The 24,887-nt window shown below is 48.9% G+C and overlaps 8 protein-coding genes across 8 annotated transcripts; 4 read left to right on the forward strand and 4 right to left on the reverse strand.

Moving 5' to 3' along the window:
* Window positions 1-6: 6 nt before the first annotated feature.
* PV06_04767 (uncharacterized protein) lies at window positions 7-2,972 on the reverse strand. Its single transcript, XM_016405701.1, has one exon. The coding sequence runs from the start codon at window positions 2,508-2,510 to the stop codon at window positions 210-212; it is 2,301 nt and encodes a 766-aa protein (XP_016263907.1). The 5' UTR covers window positions 2,511-2,972; the 3' UTR covers window positions 7-209.
* Window positions 2,973-4,244: 1,272 nt separating this feature from the next.
* PV06_04768 (uncharacterized protein) lies at window positions 4,245-6,644 on the forward strand (the record flags this gene model as incomplete). The annotated part of the gene is made up of 9 exons (XM_016405702.1): window positions 4,245-4,379; window positions 4,433-4,690; window positions 4,772-5,430; window positions 5,484-5,602; window positions 5,654-5,803; window positions 5,854-5,902; window positions 5,949-6,102; window positions 6,155-6,299; window positions 6,352-6,644. The coding sequence occupies 9 exons, from the start codon at window positions 4,245-4,247 to the stop codon at window positions 6,642-6,644; spliced, it is 1,962 nt and encodes a 653-aa protein (XP_016263908.1).
* A 1,332-nt stretch (window positions 6,645-7,976) lies between these two features.
* Window positions 7,977-9,912, forward strand: PV06_04769 (uncharacterized protein; the record flags this gene model as incomplete). Its single annotated transcript, XM_016405703.1, has 4 exons — window positions 7,977-8,081; window positions 8,145-8,314; window positions 8,365-9,689; window positions 9,761-9,912. 4 exons carry the CDS (start codon window positions 7,977-7,979, stop codon window positions 9,910-9,912), a joined length of 1,752 nt encoding a protein of 583 aa, XP_016263909.1.
* Window positions 9,913-11,434: 1,522 nt separating this feature from the next.
* PV06_04770 (uncharacterized protein) lies at window positions 11,435-13,721 on the forward strand (the record flags this gene model as incomplete). The annotated part of the gene is made up of 7 exons (XM_016405704.1): window positions 11,435-11,731; window positions 11,870-12,102; window positions 12,249-12,480; window positions 12,561-12,709; window positions 12,797-12,964; window positions 13,116-13,365; window positions 13,518-13,721. The coding sequence occupies 7 exons, from the start codon at window positions 11,435-11,437 to the stop codon at window positions 13,719-13,721; spliced, it is 1,533 nt and encodes a 510-aa protein (XP_016263910.1).
* Window positions 13,722-13,900: 179 nt separating this feature from the next.
* PV06_04771 (GTP-binding nuclear protein GSP1/Ran) lies at window positions 13,901-15,458 on the reverse strand. Its single transcript, XM_016405705.1, has 5 exons — window positions 15,163-15,458; window positions 14,971-15,063; window positions 14,814-14,918; window positions 14,698-14,746; window positions 13,901-14,644 (listed from the first exon to the last, which is right to left on the reverse strand). The coding sequence occupies exons 1-5, from the start codon at window positions 15,229-15,231 to the stop codon at window positions 14,307-14,309; spliced, it is 654 nt and encodes a 217-aa protein (XP_016263911.1). The 5' UTR covers window positions 15,232-15,458; the 3' UTR covers window positions 13,901-14,306.
* A 278-nt stretch (window positions 15,459-15,736) lies between these two features.
* On the reverse strand, window positions 15,737-16,929 carry PV06_04772 (uncharacterized protein). The gene has a single exon (XM_016405706.1). It carries the CDS (start codon window positions 16,852-16,854, stop codon window positions 16,132-16,134), a length of 723 nt encoding a protein of 240 aa, XP_016263912.1. The 5' UTR covers window positions 16,855-16,929; the 3' UTR covers window positions 15,737-16,131.
* A 707-nt stretch (window positions 16,930-17,636) lies between these two features.
* PV06_04773 (uncharacterized protein) lies at window positions 17,637-22,311 on the forward strand (the record flags this gene model as incomplete). The annotated part of the gene is made up of 3 exons (XM_016405707.1): window positions 17,637-19,614; window positions 19,667-20,641; window positions 21,839-22,311. The coding sequence occupies 3 exons, from the start codon at window positions 17,637-17,639 to the stop codon at window positions 22,309-22,311; spliced, it is 3,426 nt and encodes a 1,141-aa protein (XP_016263913.1).
* Window positions 22,312-23,184: 873 nt separating this feature from the next.
* Window positions 23,185-24,360, reverse strand: PV06_04774 (uncharacterized protein). Its single transcript, XM_016405708.1, has one exon. The coding sequence runs from the start codon at window positions 24,103-24,105 to the stop codon at window positions 23,626-23,628; it is 480 nt and encodes a 159-aa protein (XP_016263914.1). The 5' UTR covers window positions 24,106-24,360; the 3' UTR covers window positions 23,185-23,625.
* Window positions 24,361-24,887: the final 527 nt, after the last annotated feature.

The following is a 24,887-nucleotide window of genomic DNA, read 5'->3' on the forward strand; positions in this document are numbered from 1 at the left end:
AGAGCAGCAGATGAGAGTAGAATAATAAGTCAACGACGATGACGACGACGACGACGACGTCTTATGGTCTAAATTATTTTAAGCAGTCTTTATTCCTGTGCAACCGAGTAAAAAAAAAATCTAGACGATGGTGTTGTCGTATCATTGAATAAAATAGGTATAAAAGTATGGTAGGTAACGTATCACTCCGCACGGGGAAAATACGAATCTCAACGTCCTTGACAAAGTCGATGCGTCAAACACCCCAAGTACTCAACGGTGTACCTTTCACGGTACTTTGCAGACAAGAGGCCGTGGTTGGACACGGTGGAGTTGGCCAATCCGAGAAGGAAATGTCGGTGTTGTTGTCGTTGGCGTTCGGTGGTAATGTCTCGTGAAGATGCTAGGAAGAGAGAGGCGGCGAGCAAAGAGTTTGGGTCGTGAATTGTAATCGTATCGGGAAGGTCATTTTCGTCTTCGTTTTGGCGGTCGTCGTCGTCATCATCGGTGTCGATGTTGGTGTCGGTGCCTCCTTGGTTGTATCCTACATTCGTAATACCTTCTGGTTCCACCTCGCGAAATGGTGGTGGTGGAGGTGATTCTTGCTCCGAGTCTAATTCTGGTTCTGACCCTGACTGTATGGTTCGTGTCCAAGGTGGAAATGGTGGAGGTGGGGGCGTTGATGATGATGAGGAGGAGGAGGAGGAGGGAGAGGAAGAGGAGGGCGATGACTCCTGTCCTTGATGAGATATTGACCCAGGTCGACATGGTCTCGATGTGGGCTCGACTCTCGATTCAATTGTAAAAGATACATCAGACAAAAGTATTCTTTTTGCCCATTTTTGTTCTTCACTACCGGGTGGTGATGACGATGAACCAGACAACGACGACAACGACAACGACGTGGTGAGGTTGAGAAAGAATGTTTCGACCAGATTCAATTTTGTGAGAATCCCAAAAGTAACCGATGGCGATGACGCAGGATTAATTATCGTTGTAGTAGTAGTAGTGGTTGTTGTTGTTGTTGCTGTACTTGTGTTGTCCAATGTCGTGGTTCTTCTTTTCGTGGTTTTTGACGTTTGCTTTTTGGCAAATTCAAAACTTTTCCTCATCACCACAACTTCATTCAATTCTTTCAACAACACTTGCTCATTCATGTTGGTCATCATACGATCAATGACTGTCGCCGCCGCCGCCGTTGTAGATGCCTGTTGTTGTTCCTCATCGTCCCCAAAATTAGCGGGAAACTGTACAATAGGTCTCGTGTAACCGATCTCTTTTCGATACAAAGTGTTACAGACCCAAGAGAGCACGATGCAAGGTGCCAACATGGTATAACCCCACCACATGGTGGCTGTGACCAAAGATGCAGCACCGGCCACCAAACTCGTCGGACCCGCAAGAAAGGCATAAAACTTGAGTCGCGTGTATCGTTGACGTAGAGCCTGGGTGATTTCGGGTGTGGTGAGGGTGGTCGTGACGGATTTCCGTACCGCACGTTCATGTCTCGTGGTTCTAATGTAGACGTACATCGACCAGACTGCACGTATCAGACCATACAGAGCTGCAGGTCCGTTGCCGATGTACCCAGACAATAAATTGGAAGCTAAGAAAATTTTGTGGTTGGCACCGGCAATGGCCATGAGTGTGCCGACACCGACGAGGAGGGCACCAAAACCCATGGTGATGTCCATCAATAATCGATCGACCAGTTCGGTTCTGGTTTCAAAAGTGTTGACATCCAGGTAGACCGACAAGGCGAGGTGGTGGTGGTGATGGAAAAGGTTCAATGGTTGCGTCGGAGAGGAGGATTTTTCGGTGTTGATATCAAAATTTTGTGATGACGGAGCAAAGTCGACGTTGGTGGTGGTCTTCTGCTGCCGCTCGATATGGCGACGAAGAGATAGTAATGTCTGTCGTTCTCTTCTCAGAATCTTGACGTTTTCAAAACTTAAACGTGCATCCCAGATTGCGACGGTACAAAAACATAGAGCGACACAACCTCCGATTCCCATCAAAACCGCGGCGAATGTGGGTACTGGAATCGTGTTGAAGACGTTGGCGGCAAAGTCACCTGCATTTGCCAATTCGAGGAAGCCGACCAAGGGCAAAAGACTGTTGCGGAGGTTGTTGTGTGAGACGGACACGTAGTGTTGTCGACCCGTTGTGCGCTTTGATTTTCGTCGGATGAATTTCAGTGGAGCGTTGGTGGTCATGAATGATACATCGTCGACGGCGAGATTGGCGTTGATATCATCGGTGGTGGTGGTAACAAGGCATGGCGACGATGAAGATACTGTTCTTTCGTCCTTTTCGATCATCATATCTTCGAGTGAAGGCTTATTATTACAGGTGTCTAGTGGCACGTCCTTGGAATATAAGTCGGTTTCTGGGTTTATCGGCACCGTCTTCTCCTCCAGGCCTGTGTCCTGGTTGTTGTTGCCTTGGGCGTCATCATCCTCAACGACTCTGGTACCTTCATCACCGGAACGTCGCGGCTCATGTTGAGAGGATCCATTGTATGTTGTCATGGAAAATCCACCAAAAGGTATCGAAAGTGAAGAACTCGGAATTGAAATTGCGTTCAAGTCAGAGTATCTAGGAGGTTGTTGTTGGTGGTGGTGGTGGTGTTACCCGAAAATCGAAAGGGGGAAACATGAGAGATTGGTGTAGATTGTCAATGGCAACATCAACCAGGCATAATTTCTTCTAGATACTAGAAATCAATAATGAATGATTCAAGGAACAAAGGGGAAAATAAAACTTCAACCACGACTTTTGTTTCAGTTTGTTACCAAAAAAGATGGTCATTGCGTCAATATCTGGCAAAGTCCTAATTTGGTATGCAAAGTGAGAGGTTTTTTTGCGGCTCAAAGTTGTTGTTGTTTGACGTTTCGCGTGGTGGCGGTCGCGGCCTATAATTAGAATCATCGTTTACGAAGTACCTTGTGACAAGCAACTCTTCCTTGTCAGCCAGTCCGCGACAATACTTTTTATATTTATAATGTAGACAGAAGTACATCTCATCGACATGTGAGAATGTATTCCTAGTGGACTAACATTGTGGTGCACCAAGAAAACCACAACACCGCATCTCAATTTATCCTTCAATTACGGGGTAGTCCTTAGGCATCCTAGGTCCAGGTAAATCAATAGCCCGACACGATGGACCCTGAGGCTTATCATCGCTTTTGTCGTCTTACAGGGCACTCGTCACCAACCAAGTCCGGCAACAGATCGATCTACAGATCCAAACGAGTTTCCTGAGAGCAAATCCGGGTATCTCGAGCATCAGACTACCTCTCACGTGTCTCACAAATGCCATCTTAAAACAGAAACTTGCTGCTAAAGTCGACTGTCCTCGAGTACCATTTACCCGCCTTTGCAAACCAGCCGGAAAACTATCATGTCGTCAGCCCAAAATGTGTCCCCAAATCGAACTCTGTAACAGAAAACTTCCTACCTGATAACCAACCCTTCGTCTCGATCCATCAAGCCGCGATTGAACGATGGCCTCTTCCATATTCGGAGGCACCACTTCGTCGGATTCATTGTATATCTTAACCTGAAATCCAATGACCTCTCCAATTGTCGTGTCTTTGCCCCGATGGTCTATTCGGAGTTGCGTCGCGACCATGCAGGCCCAGTAAATCGCACCGCCAAATATGATGAGGAGGAATATCACGGGCCACCAAAATCGAGGAATCTTTCCCGGACTACGCGGCTTTGCTCCCCAAATCAAGATTATGAGATTGCCTGCCGTGAAGACCAGAGGCAAGATGCAGAGGACGAACTTGTTTGTGAATATCATCGGTCGCCATCCCGGCCACGTCTGCTGCATTCGCGAAGTGAGACGATAAAGCCCAAGAGTTACCAATGCTAATTGCCGTCGAGAAAAAGCTGCATGGATTCTCCAGTGTCCGTGTCACAACTGCCGCCGTCATTACGAGATCTTTGGTAGAAATCATGCTCGCACCGAGTTCATTGATCGAATCGTCGGCCCAGAGAACGACGCAAGCGCCAGCCACAATCCTGCCAAAACGGCGTTCTCTCTGTTTGGCCTTCTTATATATATTGAGTATCCACTTCTCATCATTGAGTTCATGATGAAGGAATGTTACGACGTGAATATCTCGGGGGAGTCGTTCTCGGCTGGGTCACTCAGACAAGTCTGTGATGCTTTTCTACACAAAGATGGACCAGCCGCCTTCAAGGAATTCGAACACCAATTCAGTATATTCTTGCGGCATTTTGCAATCCCGACAATGGATTCAGGTACCTATTCTGTTTATGCCAAGGACAGGATTCTGCCTTTCTTCAACCAGCGTAAACTGAGCTCGCAAGGAGCGAACAGCCATGTGTATGCGTTCGAGATACATGACGAGTATCGAGACTTCCCTGTATGTGACCTTCGATCCCTGGTCTCTCGGGCATGACAGTTAACATGAAGTAGCACGCACAGGAAGTGACGTTATACGCGAGAAAGGAACTCGACAAGGACAGCGAGTTTGCCTTTCATATGGAGAACAGGAATCTAAACCTAGCAAAGACGTTACAGGACGCCCACATTGTAAAAATGATCAAGCCTTACAAGCACGGCGATACCTTCAACCTTATCTTCGCTTACGCCAAAACCAACCTCGATGATATGCTTCGGAGGCCAGGTTCAGATCTTCTCGAGGCCGTACCTGGCCCTATCGAGTCTCGCCATGTATAGAAACAACTTTTGGGAGTAGCAAGAGCGCTTAGCAAAATCGGAGGACCACGTGGAAGCCGGTATCTTTTTGGGCAGCCTTCCCGTCCAGAACACCTTGGTGTTCATTTCGACCTTAAACCGGCAAATATATTGATTGACAACAACGACATCTGGATGATATCGGATTTCGGTCAAGCCGTTTTCAAACCAACCGGGGACACAACTTCTCGTATGGTCAACCAAGGGGGAACATTAGCTTATGCACCCCCAGAGATAAATATTGATGCAAAATCTAGTCGTCGTTACGACATCTGGTCTCTTGGTTGCATCGCCTTGGAAGTCCTTGCCTTTGCTCTTCTTGGCCCCCGTGGTTTGAACGGCTGCGAAGCGTACCGAGGCTTAGATCAAGTACGGCGTACTAGCAATTCGGCCAATGGGCAAGAGGACAGTGCTTTGTGGTATGAGGAAGGCGATAGAAAATACAGAGTCAAGCCGGCAATATTCGAATTCATGCGGTTCCTGGAAAGTACCGAGTCTTTACAACATCGTCCAAGCAGTCTCTCGTTTGTCACCAACATTATTGATCTTATCAAGAAAATGCTGGAGCCAGTAGCTGATGACCGCATTGATATCGGAGAGGTTATCCGGCTGTTGACAGCTGCCATAGACGAATCGAATGATGAGACACCGCCGCTTCAGATGACTTCTATGGAAGGTGAGACTTCCATTGGAGAGTCGGAGCTCCGATCCATTCGGTAAAAAGCGTCATGTCTATATATGAGCAGTCCACTTGCTAACAAAACCCTAGTTTGTGGAACTTGCGCGATCAAGAATGGAAACTGGTAAAACTTGTTGTATTTGAGGACTATAAGTCAAATCTCAGAATATGTACCGTGGCACAGCGGCGCGACGCAGTGCAAGAATATCGTATAGGCTTTCTCTGGATTCCAACCTTCTGCTCATGCTGATAAAGGACAGTTAATCGGATGAGGGATCAACTGATCCCTGCGTATGCATTTGAAGACCCTTTCGCCTCGTCTACTGCCGACGAAGCTATTTACTTTTCCAACATTGAACCCTCTGGTACATCGAAATATCCTGGTTCTATATTCTCTTCCGAAGCAAAACGTTGTAGATCAATCCCACACTTGCACCTTTCGATGCTAATGACTTTCCAGACGTTGCAACCATGCAAGAGATATTTACCATGCAGAAGATTGAAGCAATGTATAGCCCGATACTGACTATTTGCATCGAGGCTGACAGATCCTAGCTTCGCTTTCAGGAACATCAAATATCGAAAACACAAGTCCTTCACTAAGCACCTGGCGCATTCGATACAGAGACATGAAGACAATGAGGACGGTATAGATCTTGGTCCTGGATGGGCCCAAATTTGGGTTGAACAAACGGACTCGGCACGCAAGGTTGGTAGAAACCTCCATTATCCACATGCGGAAGAGTTGATCTTCAGACAAGGCCAGAGAAGACAACCTTGATGTCACCACGAGTCCCACACGTCCTGTAAGGATACAGCCGCATCAGCGAGCCGACTATAGAGTCGTCCCACCTCGACGCCTAGTCATCTTTATCCACAAACTGAAAGCATATATGACTATCCAAGGTAAGAGTCTTGGTTGCGGTCATTTTCGGATTTTCCTGACAGGGAAATATAGTGGATAAGAACTGGTGGGAAGATCCAGACCTTGCAGATGCTTCTACGAGTACGATCCATTTCACCCCGCGAAAAGCCAATCGTGATCCTTCCTTCCCAGCCTCCATCCTTCGACACGCGCACATTCAAGGTCAAAACCACTTCCCGGGTATACCTCTTTGTCCTCAAAATCTCCTCCAGCGGGAACAACGTCCAGAAGTGATGTTCGAATGTACGTTCCTTCGATTGACATTCGACAATGAGGAGACGAAAAAGCTCCTATCACAAAAATTCACCGGTGTCAAGAATCAATAGAAAGCAAAGACCAGAGAACTGGAGCGGCAACCAGGATATACCCCAGTACCCCCTCCAGTACCACCTCCAGAGAATCATCCCATATCATCACCAATACCACATGTTGGTCACGAACACAGGCATCGTGCAAAATCACCTTGGTCGAGGTTTCGAAAAGCCAAAAGCGGATTAAACGATAGGCCTTCTCCTCTTGGGAATGTTGGGCAAGGAGTAGCAGGATCCACGAACCCCAGCGCGTCAGTACCGAGTTCCTGGAGACCCGACCCGTATAGAGGTGGTGGGAGAGGCGGAGCACAGTCTCGGAAGAAGTCTCGGGAAACAAGATCCGCTGTAGAGCTTGAATCCCCTGGGAGAGAAGAAAGTTGAAAGACTGCAAGATATGCTCCGATCCACTTGACGCGACGTGCAGATTCTCTCATCCAGCGGTATCTTGATCTAGTCAAAGTGAGAAGGGAACTGTTTACCAGGCGAGTGGACATTATGGAACTCTTCTAGATGCCCGTGGAGCGATCTAATGCGGTTCTGGGGCCGGCTTGTCAAACCGACCTTTTCTTTGCCTCTATCCTGAACCTCCATCACTGGGTTTCCCCGACAGCATTCTGCCACTGGCCTTTCAGCGAGAGAAGGTCGGGAGTCAGCTGCGATCTGTGTGCCACCAAATTGTGTCAGCGCAGGCATCCCAACGCTTTGGTATCGAACAAGAGATCCTCGGTAAAGACCGGCCCCTATCAATTAAGGAGGACGATTTATTCGACAGGCTATCAAGCTTCTGCGTTGGGGAACCGGGTTCCAGATTGCCACGTGCCGGCTGTGTACTTGATGAGGCGCGAGATTCTCGCGCCAGAAACCGGTAACAAAGGGCAAAACAGCTATTCAGCCTCAAACCTATTGTCATGCCTTCGTTGGGATTGACGATTGAATTTGCACTTATCAATCTCTCAATGGTTATTCGCTGGCATTTCAAAAGACTAGCCCTGAATCGCTCTCGGAACTTGGCACGGAATACGACCAGTTTTCCCTTTCGGTTTGCCTTAACGAACCAGTCCCTTCTAGATTGTGTATTACCTGGGTAGTTGGAGAACACTGGAGCGCTTTGGCCTTCCCCAGATTCTCAGGTCTCCAGCCCGCTGGGGTTGTCAGCATCCTGCCAAGTCGGTCGCTTACCCCAGCATCCCGGAAGAGTATGGATACTGGAAACTCTTGTGATGTGAGCATATAAGATATCATGGTATCCATGGCTATACTTCACAAGTCGTCGATCTTGATAAGCAAAGAAGTGCTCCCTTCGTCGATTCACCTCCGCTCACAGTCAGCCACCTGCACTACGTCAACATGGGTGAGAGCTCGGAAACCAATGTTGATATTCAACAACAACAACCCCTTGAAGATGACGGTCCTACCTCATGGAACCCCGTCAAGGTCTTCTTTTTGATGCTGGTACGTGTGATCTCGGACGGCATCGTTGGTCTGTAAGAACGGCGCTAATCAAGTCAAACGCAGGCTCTTGGAAGCCAGTACATCTGCCAAATGCTGTTCATCGTTGGCGCGGGCGTCTACTCCCGATCTATCGCAGCTGTTGTTGGGGGTGCCGCGATTTCCTCATGGCCTTCAGCGTGTGTGGTCATCGTACCAGCAGCATTCGTGCTTCCGGTAGCCCAGGCAGCCGACTAGTGAGTTACTATGCATTGGTTGGCAAAGTGACGGAACTGATTCGTTATAGCTTTGGTCGAAAATGGCTCCTTGTGGTTCCTACTTTTGTAGGTTTCATTGGTTCCATCGTTGTTGCAAAAGCGAGCACAATGCAGATGGCCATCGTTGGTTTCGCCTTGGGGGGTGTCGCCTTTGGTCCTCAGCCCTTGCTCCACGCCGTCGCCTCCGAGGTTATGCCACGAAAATACCGTTCCTATGCTCAGGCAGCCCTCAACACCTCGATCTCTATCGGTTCAATGCTCAGTCTGGTCATCGGAGGAGCTTTGACTGAGAACAACCCGGCGGGCTTTCGAACGTACTGGTATATTTGTGCCGGTATCTTTGTCGTCTCGACCGTACTTTTGGCCACACTCTACAATCCAGCGCCCAGAGATCTACAGGTCCTCTTGACACTGTCACAAAAACTGAAGTCATTGGACTGGATGGGGTACTTCCTGTTTGATGCAGGTCTGGTGCTTTTTTGTCTGGGTCTCTCATATTCTCAAAACCCATTCTCATGGCAGAACGCCCATGTTGTTGCCCCTTTCGCCATTGGCTGCGCCATCCTCGTTGCACTGTTCGTTTACGAATGGAAGATCAAGAAGGACGGCCTGTTCCACCACAATCTGTTCAAGCATCGAAACTTTGTCATCACCCTCGTCGGTGTGTGGATCGAGGGATTTGCTTTCATGGCAGCCAATGTCTATTTCCCCTACTCCATGGAGATTATCGAGGCCGGCAAAGTTAGCTCTTTCAGAGTTCTACTCTGTTATACTGTCGCGTTTGCATTCTTGCTGGTCGCCGCCTTCGGAATGGGAGCTTGGATTTACTACACGAGAAGGGTACGGATACAAGCCATGGTATCATTTATCGGGTTTTTGATATTCTTCGTTCTCATGGCCACTATGCACGCCGACGAGCCAGAGTCTCATTTCTGGGGCTTCATCTGTTTCTACGGTCTCGGCCTCGGATCGTGCGTCATCACGCTCTACACGACGGCGCAGTTGTCGACTCCTCCGGAATTGATCTCTCTCACTTCGGGTCTTTTGGGCTCCATCCGAAGCGTCGGTGGCTCTGTGGGAGTGGCCGTACATACCGCCATCTTCACCAACGGACTCACTGCCAACCTGTTCCCCAAGGTGACAGCTGCTGTCGTACCCCTAGGAGTATCGCAGGAGACAGTTGCACCGCTCATTGCTGCTTTACAGGCAGGCAACGCTGCCGCATTAGCAAAACTACCGGGCGTGACCGGTCAGGTCATTGCGGCTGCCGGGTTGGTTTTGAAAAAGGCTTACCTCGTTGGTTTCCGCAATGTCTTTATCTGTGGAGCAGCTTTTGCATTTTTGGGTATAATACGTGAGTTCTCTCTTTTTTTTGGTTTCAAACCATGAGCAGAACCCCTTCATACTGACTTTTTATTTACATAGTGGCATTCTTCCTCATCGACCCCAAGGATCAATTCAACGCCAGAATCGACGCACCCCTCGAAGGTACGGATTTTGTACGAGACATTGAAGAAAAGAGAGCAAATGAGGGAGAACATGTTGAGACTATTGAGCCAAGGGAGGTCACAGGTTGATGAAACAGAAGTTTGAGGACCGCGGTTCAGTGGTTCACTTGGTCTTGCTGCTATTGTTCACAGGGTGTTACTGAAGAGGTCCCAAATACAATGGACGAGACAGAGATAGAATACGGAGCACACACTCGCCGTGAGGCACTCCGAGAAATTCATCCAAGTTTCTATTGTTTCTTTCCCAATGAAAGAGACTCCCAATGTTGACATTGATCAACTGATATTCCACGTGGTACCCCCTTGAGCATACTGTACAACTTGTACTCACCGTACTACGTAAAGATAAGGCACCTGGGGAGGAGGGTTGTGGAGGCAACCCACTTATTTTTCTTACACTGGGGCCCTTGGAACGTGGTTCTCCTTAGGCGTGCTCCGTACCAAGAGATTCACCTCCAGGTTGCCCTCCCCAGGCACGTCTCTTGACCTGATGCTTTCATGGGGCATAACATGGAAAATGTGTCCACAAGAGTACGGAGTATTGTAGTATCCACCTTTTACCTCTCTTGACCACACTTCCCTTCTCTTCGTAGGAGAAGTAACAAGTAAAGCCATATATCCGCAGGAGACACTGGATGTACCACAGTTGATTGATCGTTGATCTGTCTAGTTTTGTGTCTTCCAAGGCATCCCATTCTTTTGTGTTCTTTGTTCTCGCTTCTCCGTCGAACAATCCTATCCGTTCGGAAGTATGCGCGGGACTCGTTAGCGAAGTGTTGCCCTCCATGCTCGTGCCCATATGGGATGTCTCGCTGGGATCTTGGTTCTCTTTCCCCCGACCTGGGGTACCGGACGAAGCACAGAAAGTACCAGGTCACACAACACAGTACGGTACACGCGTCCGCACTGGGTCTTATTTTTTATCTGTCTGTCTGTCTGTCTACGGGAATATGAAAAAGCACAGGGATATACACTGTACCTAAAGTCAACGTCTGGGTTTTTCCCTTTTGAGTTTTTTTATTGCGGGTAACCATATTCCGAAGCTCCAGTCAAAGGAAAAATGGCTATTTACTCCATACCCCCGTATGGTTTTTAACATTGCTCCGTGTCAACGGAACGAGGCAGACAACACTTCATCTGTACTCCGACTGCTTGCCTCTTTCCGAAGAATCACAACCACCAGTCTACAGCACAATGTACGAACGGACGTGTGATTGTGCAACCCGCCAATTGACGGGACAAGTGCTCCTATGTACATCCCACAGGCTGGCTACAGGGTTACAGGTTACGAGCTAGATACTCCGTACGGGGAGAATCGCTCCAATTCCAACCATATCAATCGACCGCTGTTGTAGGTAGGTTACGACGACTACTACTACTACTCCTCCTCCGTGTGTGGTTCACCAGACTTCCTCGTATTGTTCGACCACTCACTCAACTCCCCTTGATCACAACGCGGCATCACTCTGAGTATCCAACTCTTCCACTCACTCCATACTCGTGATTCATTTCGGGGGCCGAACCAATATTGTACTTTTCAATTCCCATACCGACATCAGCAGAAGCATTCAAAAGGTAACAAGAAGCGACAATGATCACGACAAACATACTCGCCCTGGGGCTTCTAGGCGTATCCATCACTTTTGTCGTTGTTTCTTTCCTTCGTTCGGCCTTCACCGAAGGTCTTCGAGACATCCCTGGTCCATTGGGTTCTCGATTTTTGGGTATTCAAAGGGTCCGTATGACTCGGAGTGGCGATGCTCCAAGACACCATCGAGCATTGCACGAAAAGTATGGGAGTGTCGTCAGGATAGCACCGGGTCATGTTTCGATATCGGATCCGGCCATGGTCCCGGTCATATATGGCATCAATTCGAAATTCACAAAGGTGCGTCCCTGAATGCCCAGTTGTTGTTGTTGTTGTTGTATGAATACTCCAACTCCCAAGAAAGGGAAGTCCCAACGTGCTGTGACGACAAAAACGAGGGTCGAGCTTGTTGCTTACTTGTTTTACAATGTCAAAAAGTCAATGTTTTATTCCCTATCAGACGCCTACTTTGACGGTCGACGCATGGAAACAATCTTTTCGACCCGTAGTGCAGAGTGGCATCGATTCCTCCGGGGCCGGGTGTCACAATTATATTCCATGTCGAACCTGAGAGGTTACGAACCATACGCGGACGAATGTACGGCCATTTTTACCCGTGCCATGTACGAGTTACAAGGTCAAAGGATTGATTTTTCCGAATGGTTACAATGGTATGTTTGTGTCATACTACCCTTCCTCTCACTTCCCTTCCCACTTGACGGTGTACCCTCAAAAGTGTGACGTGTAGAATGTATGAATTGTTGTGGTTATTATGTCGGCTCTTCTCAGCTAACCCCCCACTTTGAAAAAAAAACAGGTACGCTTTCGATGTCATAGCATGTATCACTTTCCAAAGAAGATTCGGTTTCATGGAAGAGAAGAAGGATATTGGAGGAATGATCGAGGCCATTGGTGCTGCTTTCCCCTACATGGCGACCGTGGGACAATTGCCGTTTCTTCACCCTTGGCTCAGGGGCAACAAGAAACTCATGTCTCTTTTGAAGAAGATGAGACCCAACACACCAAATCCAATGGCAGATATCCTCAAGGTGCCTTGACCTTTCCTGGTTTTCCCTCTTCACTTTCCTGATGTGAGTGTTCGCCTTTTGCTGATTAGTTGAGTGGTTAGATCACCGAAGACGAAATCGCCAGGTATGATCGTCAACTCTATGACAAGGAGAGTACGAGAACAGACTTTCTCGCCCAGTTACGTGCAAAGGAGGAAAAGACGGGGAGAATGCCACATGCTGATCTTGTCATGCACCTGTCAAGTAATCTGTAAGTTTATATCGAGCAGGACCCGGCACACCCCCGTACAGCTGTGATACGGTACACATGCGTGCTGACAGATCTCGTGTCTTGTAGTCTCGCAGGAAGTGACACGACGGCCATCGTATTGAGAGCATGCTTTTATTACCTCCTCAAAAACCCCAGATGTTACACCAAACTCGTGGCCGAGATTGACGAGGCCGACGCTTCGGGTCGTTTGTCGAGATTCGTATCTCATGAAGAATCATTGAGACTCAGATACTTGTACGTTTTTTTGTTTTTCGGTGCTTGTATCGATTTGTCGACATGTTTTTCGCCTCCCCTTTTTGGGTTTTTTTTTCTCTCTTCCTATTTTATCTTTCCAAATGACGAGGACAAAAATCTCACCATTCTGATTTGCTTTCTCTGCTTCTAGCCAAGCTGCACTCAAAGAAGTGATGCGTCTACACCCAGGTGTGGCGTTGATCCTCGAACGGATCGTACCCGAAGGTGGAATGAGTGTGAACAACTATTACATCCCGGCCGGAACCAACGTCGGGGTCAACCCTGCCGTGATACATCACGACAAGACCATCTACGGAGTGGACGCCGACGACTTCAGACCGGAGCGTTGGCTCGAGGCTGGTGAAGATCAGATCAAGGCGATGGACAGGAACCTCCTTACAGTATGTCCTTTCCTTTGCCCAACGCTTTTTTGGCTTTTTTCTTTGTGTACACTGTTTTCTTCTTCTCTCTTTTTTTGGGCTTCTCGCCACCTACCTTTTTCGCGGACCTGGCTCCATCTGACCTTTCACTAACCAATTTTTTTTTGTTCAAGTTTGGTCATGGTTCTCGTACCTGCGTCGGGAAAAACATATCACTCATGGAAATGGGAAAGTTCGTGCCGCAGATTCTACGATACTTTGACGTGGAATGGGCCTCGGATAAATCGGAATGGACCGCAAAGGCAGAATGGTTGTGGAGACAGTCTGATGTGTTTGTGAGAGTGTACCCGAGGAAAGGCAAGGAACAGTTTCGATAGAAGTGCGGATAGTCATACGGAGTTGTCAGTATCCATCCCTAGAATACAAGTAGATACTCCGTACTCCTCACCCAGCAACGGTAGCAGCGTAACCCGGTTATTACATAATCAGTCTAAACGATTCACCGACTACTGTACGGATTACTCCCTACGTAGAGATTTGCAGACCGACTCGAGGGTTTGGTTGATTGAATCCATTCTCGCTATGCTATCGTATTGATGTCTAGACCTATTGTAGAATGAGCAAAAAGGGAAAAACTTTCTGTATCATGCAACTTTGCTTTTTTTTTCTTGGTGGTAATATCTTGAGAAAAGCAAGCTCATTGTCGTTCGTTCACTTCGTCAGCCAGGACCAACACCCCAGTCTTTTGTTGCTGTCCATGTTGGCGAGCAAAAAAGGACTTCCTGGCACTTTCTCTCAACAAATATTGCCCCAACCCCAAACTGCTTCATCTTTGGTGGGAAATCACTACGACCTTCTGATTTATCGTCTCGCTAACCCAAATTCCTAACCTCGCCGTGATTCCATTGAACAAGAGAGACAGAGGCGTGACTTCCGACACCATTTGGAAGGGTGCGTGCCGTTTACAAGTCTGGGTCCTCCTCGTCAGGCAGAGGCATGGCAGCCGCTTCGGTCATTTCCTTCTGGTATTGATCGAGCAATTCTTGGTTGACCTGGACCTCAGGAGGAGCGAGAGCGGGCGCGGCGACGAACTCCAGTTGAGGGTTGCCGACCAGTTTACGGGCCAACCAGAGGAAAGGCTTCTCAAAGTTGTAGTTGGACTTGGCCGAAATATCGTAGTACTGGAGGTTCTTCTTGCGGTGGAAAGTGATTGTCTTGGCCTTGACTTTTCGTTCCTTGACATCGACTTTGTTACCGCAGAGGACGATGGGGATGCTTTCGCAGACGCGGACGAGATCACCTGCATAGATTTGTCAATGCCTGATCTTGAAAAGGAATCGGAGAAAAACTTACGGTGCCAGTTGGGTACATTCTTGTAGGTGATTCTGGATGTGACGTCGAACTAGAAAAAACGATCAGAATACTGCACTCTCTCCATTGAATCTCTGGTTGGAATGGGGTGTGTGTACCATGATGATGCCACATTGGCCGTTGATATAGTAGCCATCTCTCAGACCACCGAACTTTTCTTGACCGGCGGTATCCCAGACATCGAATTGGATTTGACCCAAGTTCTGTATTGATATTAGATTGTGCCTGCAAATCTTTTGTCCATGACAAACATACGGTTGAGAAACCTAGAGGGTGAACTTCTACACCGAGGGTGGCGATGTACTTCTTTTCGAATTCACCCGTGAGATGTCGCTTGACGAAGGTGGTCTATATCAAACGATAAGTTAGCAGGCTGATCGCAAAATGATGTGACCCTTGGGCCCGATGCGATAACGGGCGGAAGGAAGTCAGTGAGGAAGACCTTACCTTGCCAGTACCGCCGTCACCGACCAAGACGAGCTTGAAGGTAGGAACGCCTGATTGTGCTTCCGCCATGGTGATTGTTGTGGTGGTAGGTCAGGAGAATGTCGAGGAAAGGCTAGAGGACAAAGATCTAGCTAAATGGGGAGATCAGGGCGATGCCAAAAGATCTCGAGGACGAGAGGGTCTGCGCGAAAGCAATGGGATGAGAGAAAAAAAAAGAAGTGGTGGATGAGATCTGAAAAGGTTCGTTGTAAAGAAGGCGGCGCAGGATGAAGAGGCGGAACTGGACTGAATGTTTTCACTTGAAGGCCTTGGCACTCTGTCGTCAATTTGCTGGGGATGTTCAGGCGTCATTTGTGCCTGACTTTTGCCCGGCTCTCCAGCTTGGGTCTGACCGGGATCTTGATTGCAAAGATTGCTGCCACAGTGACAAGATCACGTGTGCTTCCTGGCCCATTGTTTGGAATTTGATCCCATGTTACGGGTACCTAGTGTGAGGTGTCATCGACCTGCAAACAACATGTACCTGGTACTCGTACTTGCGCGCCCGGCTCTCACCATCAACCAGCTACAAATACCAGAAGTCAATCATTATTTCCTAGGTCGTTATCATTATACGACTATGCGTGGTACCTAATTCATACTCAGGGTTTTGGATGTTTTACAGCACAATCTCACCACTCCGTCGATTGTGAAGATCTCCTGCTCCAGATTTGGTTCGGATAGGCTGCCTTGATGACTGCAGCTGCCCAAAGCCAACAGTGTACCTGCTGACCTTCCATCACCCTCATGAGGTTTCGAAGGTCCATTTTGTAGACTGACATACATGAACCTAGCCGTTGGTGCGTGAATAACCAAGCCTGTTCGCTGTTGATGCTCTGAACTCAGCACACAGCCAGTCTGCCCTCTCCCCGACTCATGATTTCGCTCGTCATCTGCACTCATTCCGGATCTTCCACATAACATGTGTGGTCAGATAGGGACAATATGACATCCAAGAGTACCTCTGCCTCCCCAGTTTTGTCTTGGTGTTAACCTCAGTTCCAGCTCTTGTGTATCGGCTCCGACACCTCTCGATACATTGACTGGTATAGGTCTATTGAGATTCTGACCGACTACCTCTCCAACTTTGCGCAATCTCTCGTGATTCGACCAAACTGCAGAACCAAACCTTCTGATAAGGTCACCGGCTTTTAGACCTGCCTCATTCGCAGGACTGCCGGGTTCGACGCTATTTACTTTTGCAAAAGGCGTTTCTGGGGCGGAAGATGTCTGTTGAGGACGGGTTGAGGTAGCCGGCGGTGGCTGTTGCTGCTGGTTTTGTTGAAGCAATGAATTCTTGTACTCATCGGAAGCTTGATATTCGGCATGGTGTTTGTGCAAACCCATTTCTATTCTATCCATAAGATCTTTCCAATCATTACGCAGTGTGATAATCCTAGCTCTTGTCACTCGGACTTGTGCCACGTCGATGTCTGAACGAGGATACCCGTCGAAGGTTGTTAGGCTCGTTTGCATGGTGACTCCATGGCTATCCAAGACTGCACCGAGTGCCTTCAACTCAGCTTCAAGGTCGTCTTTCCGCGCAACAAGTTGCTGAAGCGACAGGCCCTCGAAGGATTGTCCTTGTTGAACCGACGTCGGTCCACTTGGTACGTGGATTTCTGCAAGATTTGAATCCATCGGTAATCCCATGATCTTTTGTAATGATGAATATGAGGGTAGGAGGTTATTGTATGGAGGTTTTTCGACGTTGATTCATCATCCCCGTTGTTGTACTTGTGTTAGGCTCCTAATAAAACACGCTGTGCAAGGTGACGCAGCCTAAACACGCGGGGGTTTGATGTGTTTATCCGAGGTTAATCCGCCCTCAGATACAAATCAAAGCGGCCTCTGATCAAACTCGGTGTTCCTGGCATTGTTCATTCGACTTTGCGGCTGAACCCTACCAACAACCGTCATCTTGATTGTCAGAGCCGGTGAGTGCGATGGACAAAAAGACAGACGCTAAATGGCAACTTCCGGGCTCTGGCGCACCTATCTATGTTCTCGTCATTCATCTGATGGCTTCGACGCCCACGTTTCACAAAGAATTCAATGGTCTATTTTGACAGAAGACAACCTTTTTATTGCCTGTTGAAATTCATGTGTGATGAACTACAGGTTACACTACCTCGAAAACCCTGTTGCTCCCTGCCTTCTACGATAGCCTTGTTCCTTCCTCGGACCTTACTTTGCGGATACCATCCTTCCTTCATTAGACCAGTTGAGAATGTGTCTGTTTACAGTTCTCTCACTTGAGCTGCTTCTCCCTTCTTTTCTATTCTTTCCATGCTCTATTTCGCAGCTTTTGGACTTTGTCAACTTTGGTTGTTTGGTCTTACCAATGAGACATTGGACCATTGGGTTTCATTTTGTTTTTCATGATTCTAGCTCTATTGTTTTGTTGATTACAATATATCTTCTATCACTACACAATGACTGCACATATTCTACCGCCGATCGTCCCAAGCCCCTTCGGTAGACATTTTCAAACAGAAACTGGAATGTTCAATGGCGCCGAGTCTCCTTATACTGGTCTTTCGGCAGCTTCATCGGTATCTGTGGCTCCTTTCCTCATCCACCAAGATCGTCAGGCCTCATCCAGTTCGGCACCTTCAGCTCTATCGACACCAATACCAACGAATGATGAAAATGAAGAGCCTTTCTTTCCGGACCTCCGTTCTGCCTATTCCGCTCGATCTGTATCTGCCAGGATGCCAATCGAAGCGAAGAAAACAATTTCCCCTGGCAATGTATGCGGCCGACCATATGCGTTTCCGAATCGGAAGGTCGCTCAAACTTCGTCTCCGCAGTCCTCCCTTGCGTCAAGACGTCTTCATCCGTTGACCGAGCTAAAGAATGGAAGGAAACGAGCAGCTGAATTGTCAGCGAGGACTCCGCAAAGGACACGCTCCTCCAACAGAGTTGTTTCATCGTCACCTCGTATGCCCTTGACACCCGCAAATCGACAACTACTTCCGGATAATGGGTTTGTCGAGGCAAAACAACCTCTGCCTGCTTCTGTAGATGTGTCGGAAAATTCCATGCAGGCTTCCGCAGATCTGTCAATGCAGGAACAGACAGTATTTACCGTGCCATCTGCGAGCACGCACCGGGCTCATCGGAAGCGGCTTTCTGGAGCGTCATCTGCATTTGTGCACACTATGAAGACGGCGAGTGTCAGCAACGCGAGTTTCAGTATCCTGCCTCGCTCATTGAGGCTCGGCAGGTCTACAGACAGCTATGGCCTTTTCGGGTCGCATATAAGACAATCTACGGACAGCGAGCGGCCAGCAACAAGTGCATCTGTGGACGAAGCAGCATTTCGCAGAGGCATGAGAAGAAGGCAAACCCTGGCTGAGCTCATGACCACTGAAGAGAGCTATATTTCGGATCTGAAGGCCCTCATCTATCTCTACTCTACTTTGTTGGCGTCTACCAGCACAATATCAAACAAGCTCAGGTCGTCGATCTTGAGGAATGTTCAAGACCTCCTGCATATGCATGAGAGACTCCTAGATCGTCTCCATCAAGTTGCTTACGAAGCCGCAGTACGCAAGTGGGCAGACACCACTTCACCACGGCATCTCGGCTCGCCACAGCGACACCGGCGCTGGCGTAGTATGGAATCAAATGCACCCTTCAAACCCAGTCGAGGTCACAGGCACACTCGCAGCTCATTGGATTCTTCTGAGCTCAGCCGTGGTCGACCTTATTTAGGGTGTGCCGATCCGAGGGACGTTTCTGACGTCGCGACGGTGTTCAGAGATTTTCTCCACGACTTTTCTGTCTATGAAGAATATTGTGCTAATCACAGCTTGATCGCGCACGAGTTGCAACGACACGCACCGACTTTGTGGTCCACGTATGAGTCTGGGATCGAGTCATTGTCCAGGTCCCTCTTGGCACTGGAGTATAGGCACAAGCACGACAAGAAAGGTCTTACAGTTGGTGACCTTCTCATCAAACCCATTCAAAGAGTGACGAAATATCCATTACTGTTCGATGATCTCTTGAAACATACTCCTGTTGCTGATTGTCCCATTACTCATATCGAAGTTGAGGATACGCTGAAATACTTGAAGGCGCTCGTTCAGTCTGTCAATCAAGCCACGGATAATCACGAGACTCGTGCACAAGTGCAACGACGATGGGCACTTCAATCGAAGCTCAGTTACGGAAAAGTGTTGATGGGCCCTGAGCATTTCCGGTTCCTGGGTGACATCCGACTCTGTGGTGTTTTACATGTTACCTGGCAGACAAAGACTCGAGTCGATGGCTGTTACGCTCTTTGCGTATTGTTCGAAAACAGTCTGATGATTGCTCAACCCACCACTGCAAGCCCGACTTTCGAGGTAGTTGCCGTATTGCCTCTTTCTGTTTTGACAGTTTGCTCCGCAAGTGATGGTCGAGGTGAGTAATTCTAATTCTACATGAGTTGCAGGACACAATTGATCAACGATAGGACTCCAATGCCATTCAGCTTTACATACCTGGAAAATCTGCTATGAAGCCAACAGTTACCTCCACGAATTCGTTTTCAGTGCCTGCTCTATGACGGAGGAGCAAGTTTGGAAGGATGGCATGTCAAGCAAAGAACATCAGAGTAGAAAGACAAAGGAGCGCCTGAACGAAGTCCCTTCTTCTGTCGGACTCGACTTGAAGTCTATTGGCATGATCTATGGTCAGCAAAGTTCTACCCTAGCTAGGCAGCCCTCAGTTCAACGAGCAGGGACCGTGGGGAATCGTGCCAATATCTGCCAGGTCATTATACAGAACACACACAATCCTCAAGACTTGCACGATTTTCGACAGCCAACAACAACCACAGCAATCAATAGATCCCAGTCACACATGTCGTCACACCGTCCAATTGTGCTGACGCCCAAAAGATCGGTCCGTGCCAGGCTCGAGACAAGTCTCAGCGATGTGTGGACAAAAGACAAATTGCCGTTTCCTGGCATGAGTGGATCGCTGGGTGGCCAGATCATTCGAGCTTCGGCAGGATCACTGGTTCGCAAGCTGAGTTTAGCATCGATTCACGCTCCGTTCTCAAGACGCTCTGGTAGCCTGTCGCTGACCAGCCGAAAATCATACGAAGCATTTACGGAGAGCAGGAGAAGCAAGTCCAAGCAGTCTGTACCAATCTTCGAGGTGCGCAAAGATAGTGTGGATGATGCTGCGCCCACCAGAAAGAAGTCGCATGAATTACCCGAGCTCGACACCATGGAAAGTGTGGTCAGTCGGATGATAGGCAGCGGAGCCAAGAAGCTCTCCTTCTCACAGGGCGAGGGCAGTTTGTTGAACAAAGGCTCAAGACAGAAGCGATCAATGCAACGTTCAACACCTGAATTAGGACCTGAAGATCCCGCGGAAATGTTCTATGCGGATGACAAAGAACGACCTGGACAGTATGAAAGCGCGGAACAAGTATTGGGCAGTAAGAAGAAACGATGGAGTAATCCTTTTGGGTTACTGAAGGGGTTGTCTGCTGAAGGGTTTCGCAACATTTTGTATTCAACAAAGTGAAGGACTAGTTTTTAAAGGTTGAAAGATTCGACTACTGATAGGTTTTAGTAGAGCAATGAATACCTGGAGTAGCGTTATACTCATCAAGAATTTTGATCCCCGAGTTGCCACATCCGTTTTGGAGGATGGTCATTCTATTTCAGGATTTGTCACGGGAGGATCTTTGTCTAAGAAATGAAATACTCCGGAAGGATATAGACCAGCTTTTGTAATTGATATTAGGCACGGGTTTGAGGAGGAGATGATCTCAAAACAGCATACAACAAGACTTGACGGGATGCTTTCTATGGCAGTGCGGAGAATGAGCGTCTTGACTGTATTCCGTCCTGCATACGGATACTCCTGTACGGAGGGGACTCACTGTGTCGTATTGTAGGTACGTCTCGTCATGTCGCTGGATTTGTTACGAGCATCACAAAACGCCAACGGGCCGGGAAGCGAGGAGCGTTTGATTAAGCTTCAACTTGGCGATTGTCTGACTCCATAATGGTACTGTACGGGTACAAATTTCGGCTTCTTTACAGTAGATTTCAGGGGACGCGACCAATCATGCAAGCATAAGTCTAGGACCAGGCACGGGAAGTACGGAGCAGTAATAAAAATGGTGCAATGTTGCTAATTTCCCACTTGGCCGTACATACTATGGAGGTTTTGTTGCACTGTAAAGTTGTGACTGGGAAATGCGCACTGCAGTTTATTACGCCAAAGGGTTCGGCCGATTCGGGCATGGTCGTATTCAACGGACGATAACTCCGCAAGAAGTGACACACTCTGCTTCTGGTCCGTCTCGCTTCAACAAACGTCGCACAGTCCTCGCCCTCAGCTTTCCGTAGGCCAGGTCGCTCACGGTTGACTGTGTGTCCTAGCGGTATCGGTGATCTGTTCAGGAACAAGATGGTATTCCTTTTTTCTTTTCCCCCCATTGAAATAGGCTCCAACGGCACACAGTTTCATCCTCCAAATGAGCTTGAGAGCCCCGACTCCCTCTTCACAGTGGGAAAACCATCCACTGCTACCATACCGTCAGTCCGCTGACTTCGCTGCACAAATAACCGCGAGTGCCTCATCTTTGCTGACGGCGCTTGCCTTGGGAATGGCACCGACCAAGCAAGGGCCGGTTGCGCGTTCGTCTTCCGCCCTGGCACCACGACCTCGCCAGCCGGGCATTCGTCTTTCAGACTAGAGCTCAACGGCCCACGAGGGACGCGTGAGCCGCAAACGAGCAATCGTGCCGAGCTGCGAGCCGCCATTGCAATTCTCCAGTTTCGTGCCTGGTCTGGCGAGGGCATCCAGAGACTTGTCATTGCGACCGACTCTTCATACGTGGTTGACTGCGCTACGCAGAGGATTCATTCTTGGCAGAACAACGGATGGAGGACATCGAGGGGTGAACCAGTCAAGAACCGAGATCTTTGGGAGTTGTACCTGGCAGAGCTACAGCGGGCTGGTGACCGGGGATTACAAGTTCTCTTCTGGAAAATCCCAAGAGAGTGGAACAGCACAGCTGATGCACTGGCAAAGCAAGCTGCCACTATGGCTGATCAAGAAGAATTTTCGAAAGTCTTGGGCGTTGCTTGTTGAGCAACCTCGTGGCCAGACGGTTACTTGAAGGCTGGAGACGATGTCGTATCATGGAAGCTGGGCCGCTTACCTCAGCATCGAAAGGAACCTGGACAAGGCTTCACGCACACGTCCCTTGACGGATTATGGTTATGATGATGATTGAACGAGATGAAGACAGCGGCGTGTGGCCCCTAGAACTTCTCAAGTTCCTGTGAGGCAGATGGTCCTGCACTTTAAGAAATGGATCAGACAGACATCGGACGCGGTTCAGTTGCACCCCTGCCATAACCGGCCTTGGACCCGTCCCGATTCAATGATAGGAACGATGCATGCATCGATGCTGGCTGGAGAGTGAGACGTCACGTGGCGTCAGCTACCAACTCGACAGAGTGCCAGGACCCATGTCAGAGCGCAGACACCAGTCAATATCACCCACGCAGTTGGAAGGGCAGCTTTGAGTGCATGCGCTCACACACTCTGTCTGCGTTGCCAACAGGCCAACAGTCCAAGCCAAGATTATCATAATAGCAAACCGGAAAGCCATTATGTAGTCACCAAGCTTGTTGAGCAGCAAGACCTGCGAGACTCACCATAATTAATCTCAAAGTTATCCACAACAGGATAATCTTCCTCAACCCTCAGACCTCCTTCACCCTGACCGTCGAGGAAAAAAATAACAGTTTCCCCTGCAACCTTCGTTTTGACTTGTAGTGTACCGTACTCACATACCGAGGGACCTCAGTTTGTTTTTGGATCTTGGTGTGGCTTGAATTACTTACTGTGATGGACAGAAGTACGGAATACGAAGGGTCTTTCGGAGTTCACGGGGACTGATGACTTTGCTGTTTAGGTAAAGTACAGAACAACAACAGAAGTGAAACAAGTACACAATACAGAGTAAAACAACAATGTATTGACACGACGACAAAAGTTTGGTATTGGTCGGGATTAAAACAAAAACAACAACAACAACAACAGCAATTGGTACAGTACTCCTTAGGAGGTAGTTCCTTCAGGTATGAATGATATCGAGCTGGTAGGATGATGATTGCCCAGGTTCCACCCCTCCTCGATTCCGCAACCGACATCGACAACCTTCCGGCCACTCCCAATCACATCGCTCCCTGCCCTTTCTCAGGAGGTCGGGTATATATAAAATCTATAGATGGGTGTGTTTGACGACCTGATGATTGACTTGGGGTGGATTTCGTTCTCGGGGACTTTTGCAAAGAGCACGGACAAGTTGGTTCTTTTTTGCTTGTTGCCAACAACGTGTGAGGCGGGATCCTCTCACAGTTTTGCTTCGTCGTTGACATTTTGTCCTCCCCATGCCTACAAGGCCAGAGCGAGACCGGCCAGAGCCAGGGCGGCACCACCTGCCACCTTGTTGTGGCTGGCAGCGCCGGTGAAGGTCGAAGCCGGGGCGACCTGGGTGGTGGAGGCGGGGGCACTCTTGGTGGCCACGGCCGGGGTGGTGGCACCGCCGCCGGCGCTGCTGGACGGGGGGGTGACGGTGGCGGCGAGCATGCTGGTTTGGGTCTGACCGACGCTGTAGGAGATGGTCTGGGGGACGGCCCAGGTGCTGGTTCCGGAGCTGTAGGTCGCGTTGTAGCTGGTGGTGGAGATCCAGTCCGAGGGATGGTTCCAGGCGCTGGAGGTCGGCACGGCCGTGGTCGCGTTGGGGGCGGCCGTGGCGACGGTGCAAGACGTCCAGGTGCTGTGGGCGTCGGAGAAGGTGAAGGTGAATGACCAGCTGGGGTCTGCGACTGCGGCTGCCGCAAAGAGCGCGGGGACAGCGAAGAATGCCTTCATTTTTGTCGTCGTCGGTTGGTTGTTGTAAGTTGTTTGGTGGTGGTGGTGGTGGTGGTAAACGAGTGGATGTGTTCGACGAGGAAACACTGATGGAGTAGGATATTCCTTACGGAGGGGATAAAAAAGAGTGTGTGAGTTCAAGAAGGAACGGACGTACTTTTGTTTTGTATTCAAAAAGAAAAAAGGGAAAAAGAGAGGAAACAAACCAAAAGGAAATGAACCATGGGACGGATATAGGGGAGGGAAAGGGAAAACACACACCACAGGTTACTAAACATCTCGTGGTGGGTACAAGTTTTATCTTGTACAGCACTCCGTACAGTACCAGTACTGTACATGGACACTCAAAAGACTGGGGGAGGAGCGTCGCTAACGAATCGTTCATTCTAAAACTGGGACAGCCTCGTGCGCCGGTTGAGACGGGAGGGTCCCCACTGAGCAGGGGTCTCTGGAAATTGGACGACCAACCCACCACCACCCAAAAATACTTGTTCACCACACCAGAAGAAAAAAGCAGCCCGGTGGCGCGAAGAAGGGGAGGGGCGCAATTAAACTTGGGTTTGTGCAAGAGGCTTGTCCAAGTAGCTTGCTTTGCTTTGCTCGTTGAGCTTTGGAGATCGACGAGGGGTTTGAGACCAGGTCTTTGATGAAAGTTGACCGGAGTATCATCCGTACTGTAATTAACTGTATGATTGTAATTGGGACTGGGGTGGTGCGCCTGTCCAAGTTTCAAGCGAGAATGGACAGATTGAGATTGTCAGGGAGTATCTCCATCGTTTTCA

Source organism: Exophiala oligosperma, assembly GCF_000835515.1.
Source record: "Exophiala oligosperma strain CBS 72588 unplaced genomic scaffold supercont1.4, whole genome shotgun sequence".
NCBI classification, from domain to species: Eukaryota; Fungi; Ascomycota; class Eurotiomycetes; order Chaetothyriales; family Herpotrichiellaceae; genus Exophiala; species Exophiala oligosperma.

Bases quoted from the DNA above. Each gene is read 5' to 3' on its own strand.
- PV06_04771 (XM_016405705.1), bottom strand. From the start codon at position 15,231: ATGGCGGAAGCACAATCAGGCGTTCCTACCTTCAAGCTCGTCTTGGTC. The intron at 15,064-15,162 runs GTAAGGTCTTCC...CGTTTGATATAG, and splicing joins GTGACGGCGGTACTGGCAAG to ACCACCTTCGTCAAGCGACA. The intron at 14,747-14,813 runs GTACACACACCC...CGTTTTTTCTAG, and splicing joins GCCAATGTGGCATCATCATG to TTCGACGTCACATCCAGAAT.
- PV06_04767 (XM_016405701.1), bottom strand. From the start codon at position 2,510: ATGACAACATACAATGGATCCTCTCAACATGAGCCGCGACGTTCCGGT.
- PV06_04772 (XM_016405706.1), bottom strand. From the start codon at position 16,854: ATGGGATTACCGATGGATTCAAATCTTGCAGAAATCCACGTACCAAGT.
- PV06_04774 (XM_016405708.1), bottom strand. From the start codon at position 24,105: ATGAAGGCATTCTTCGCTGTCCCCGCGCTCTTTGCGGCAGCCGCAGTC.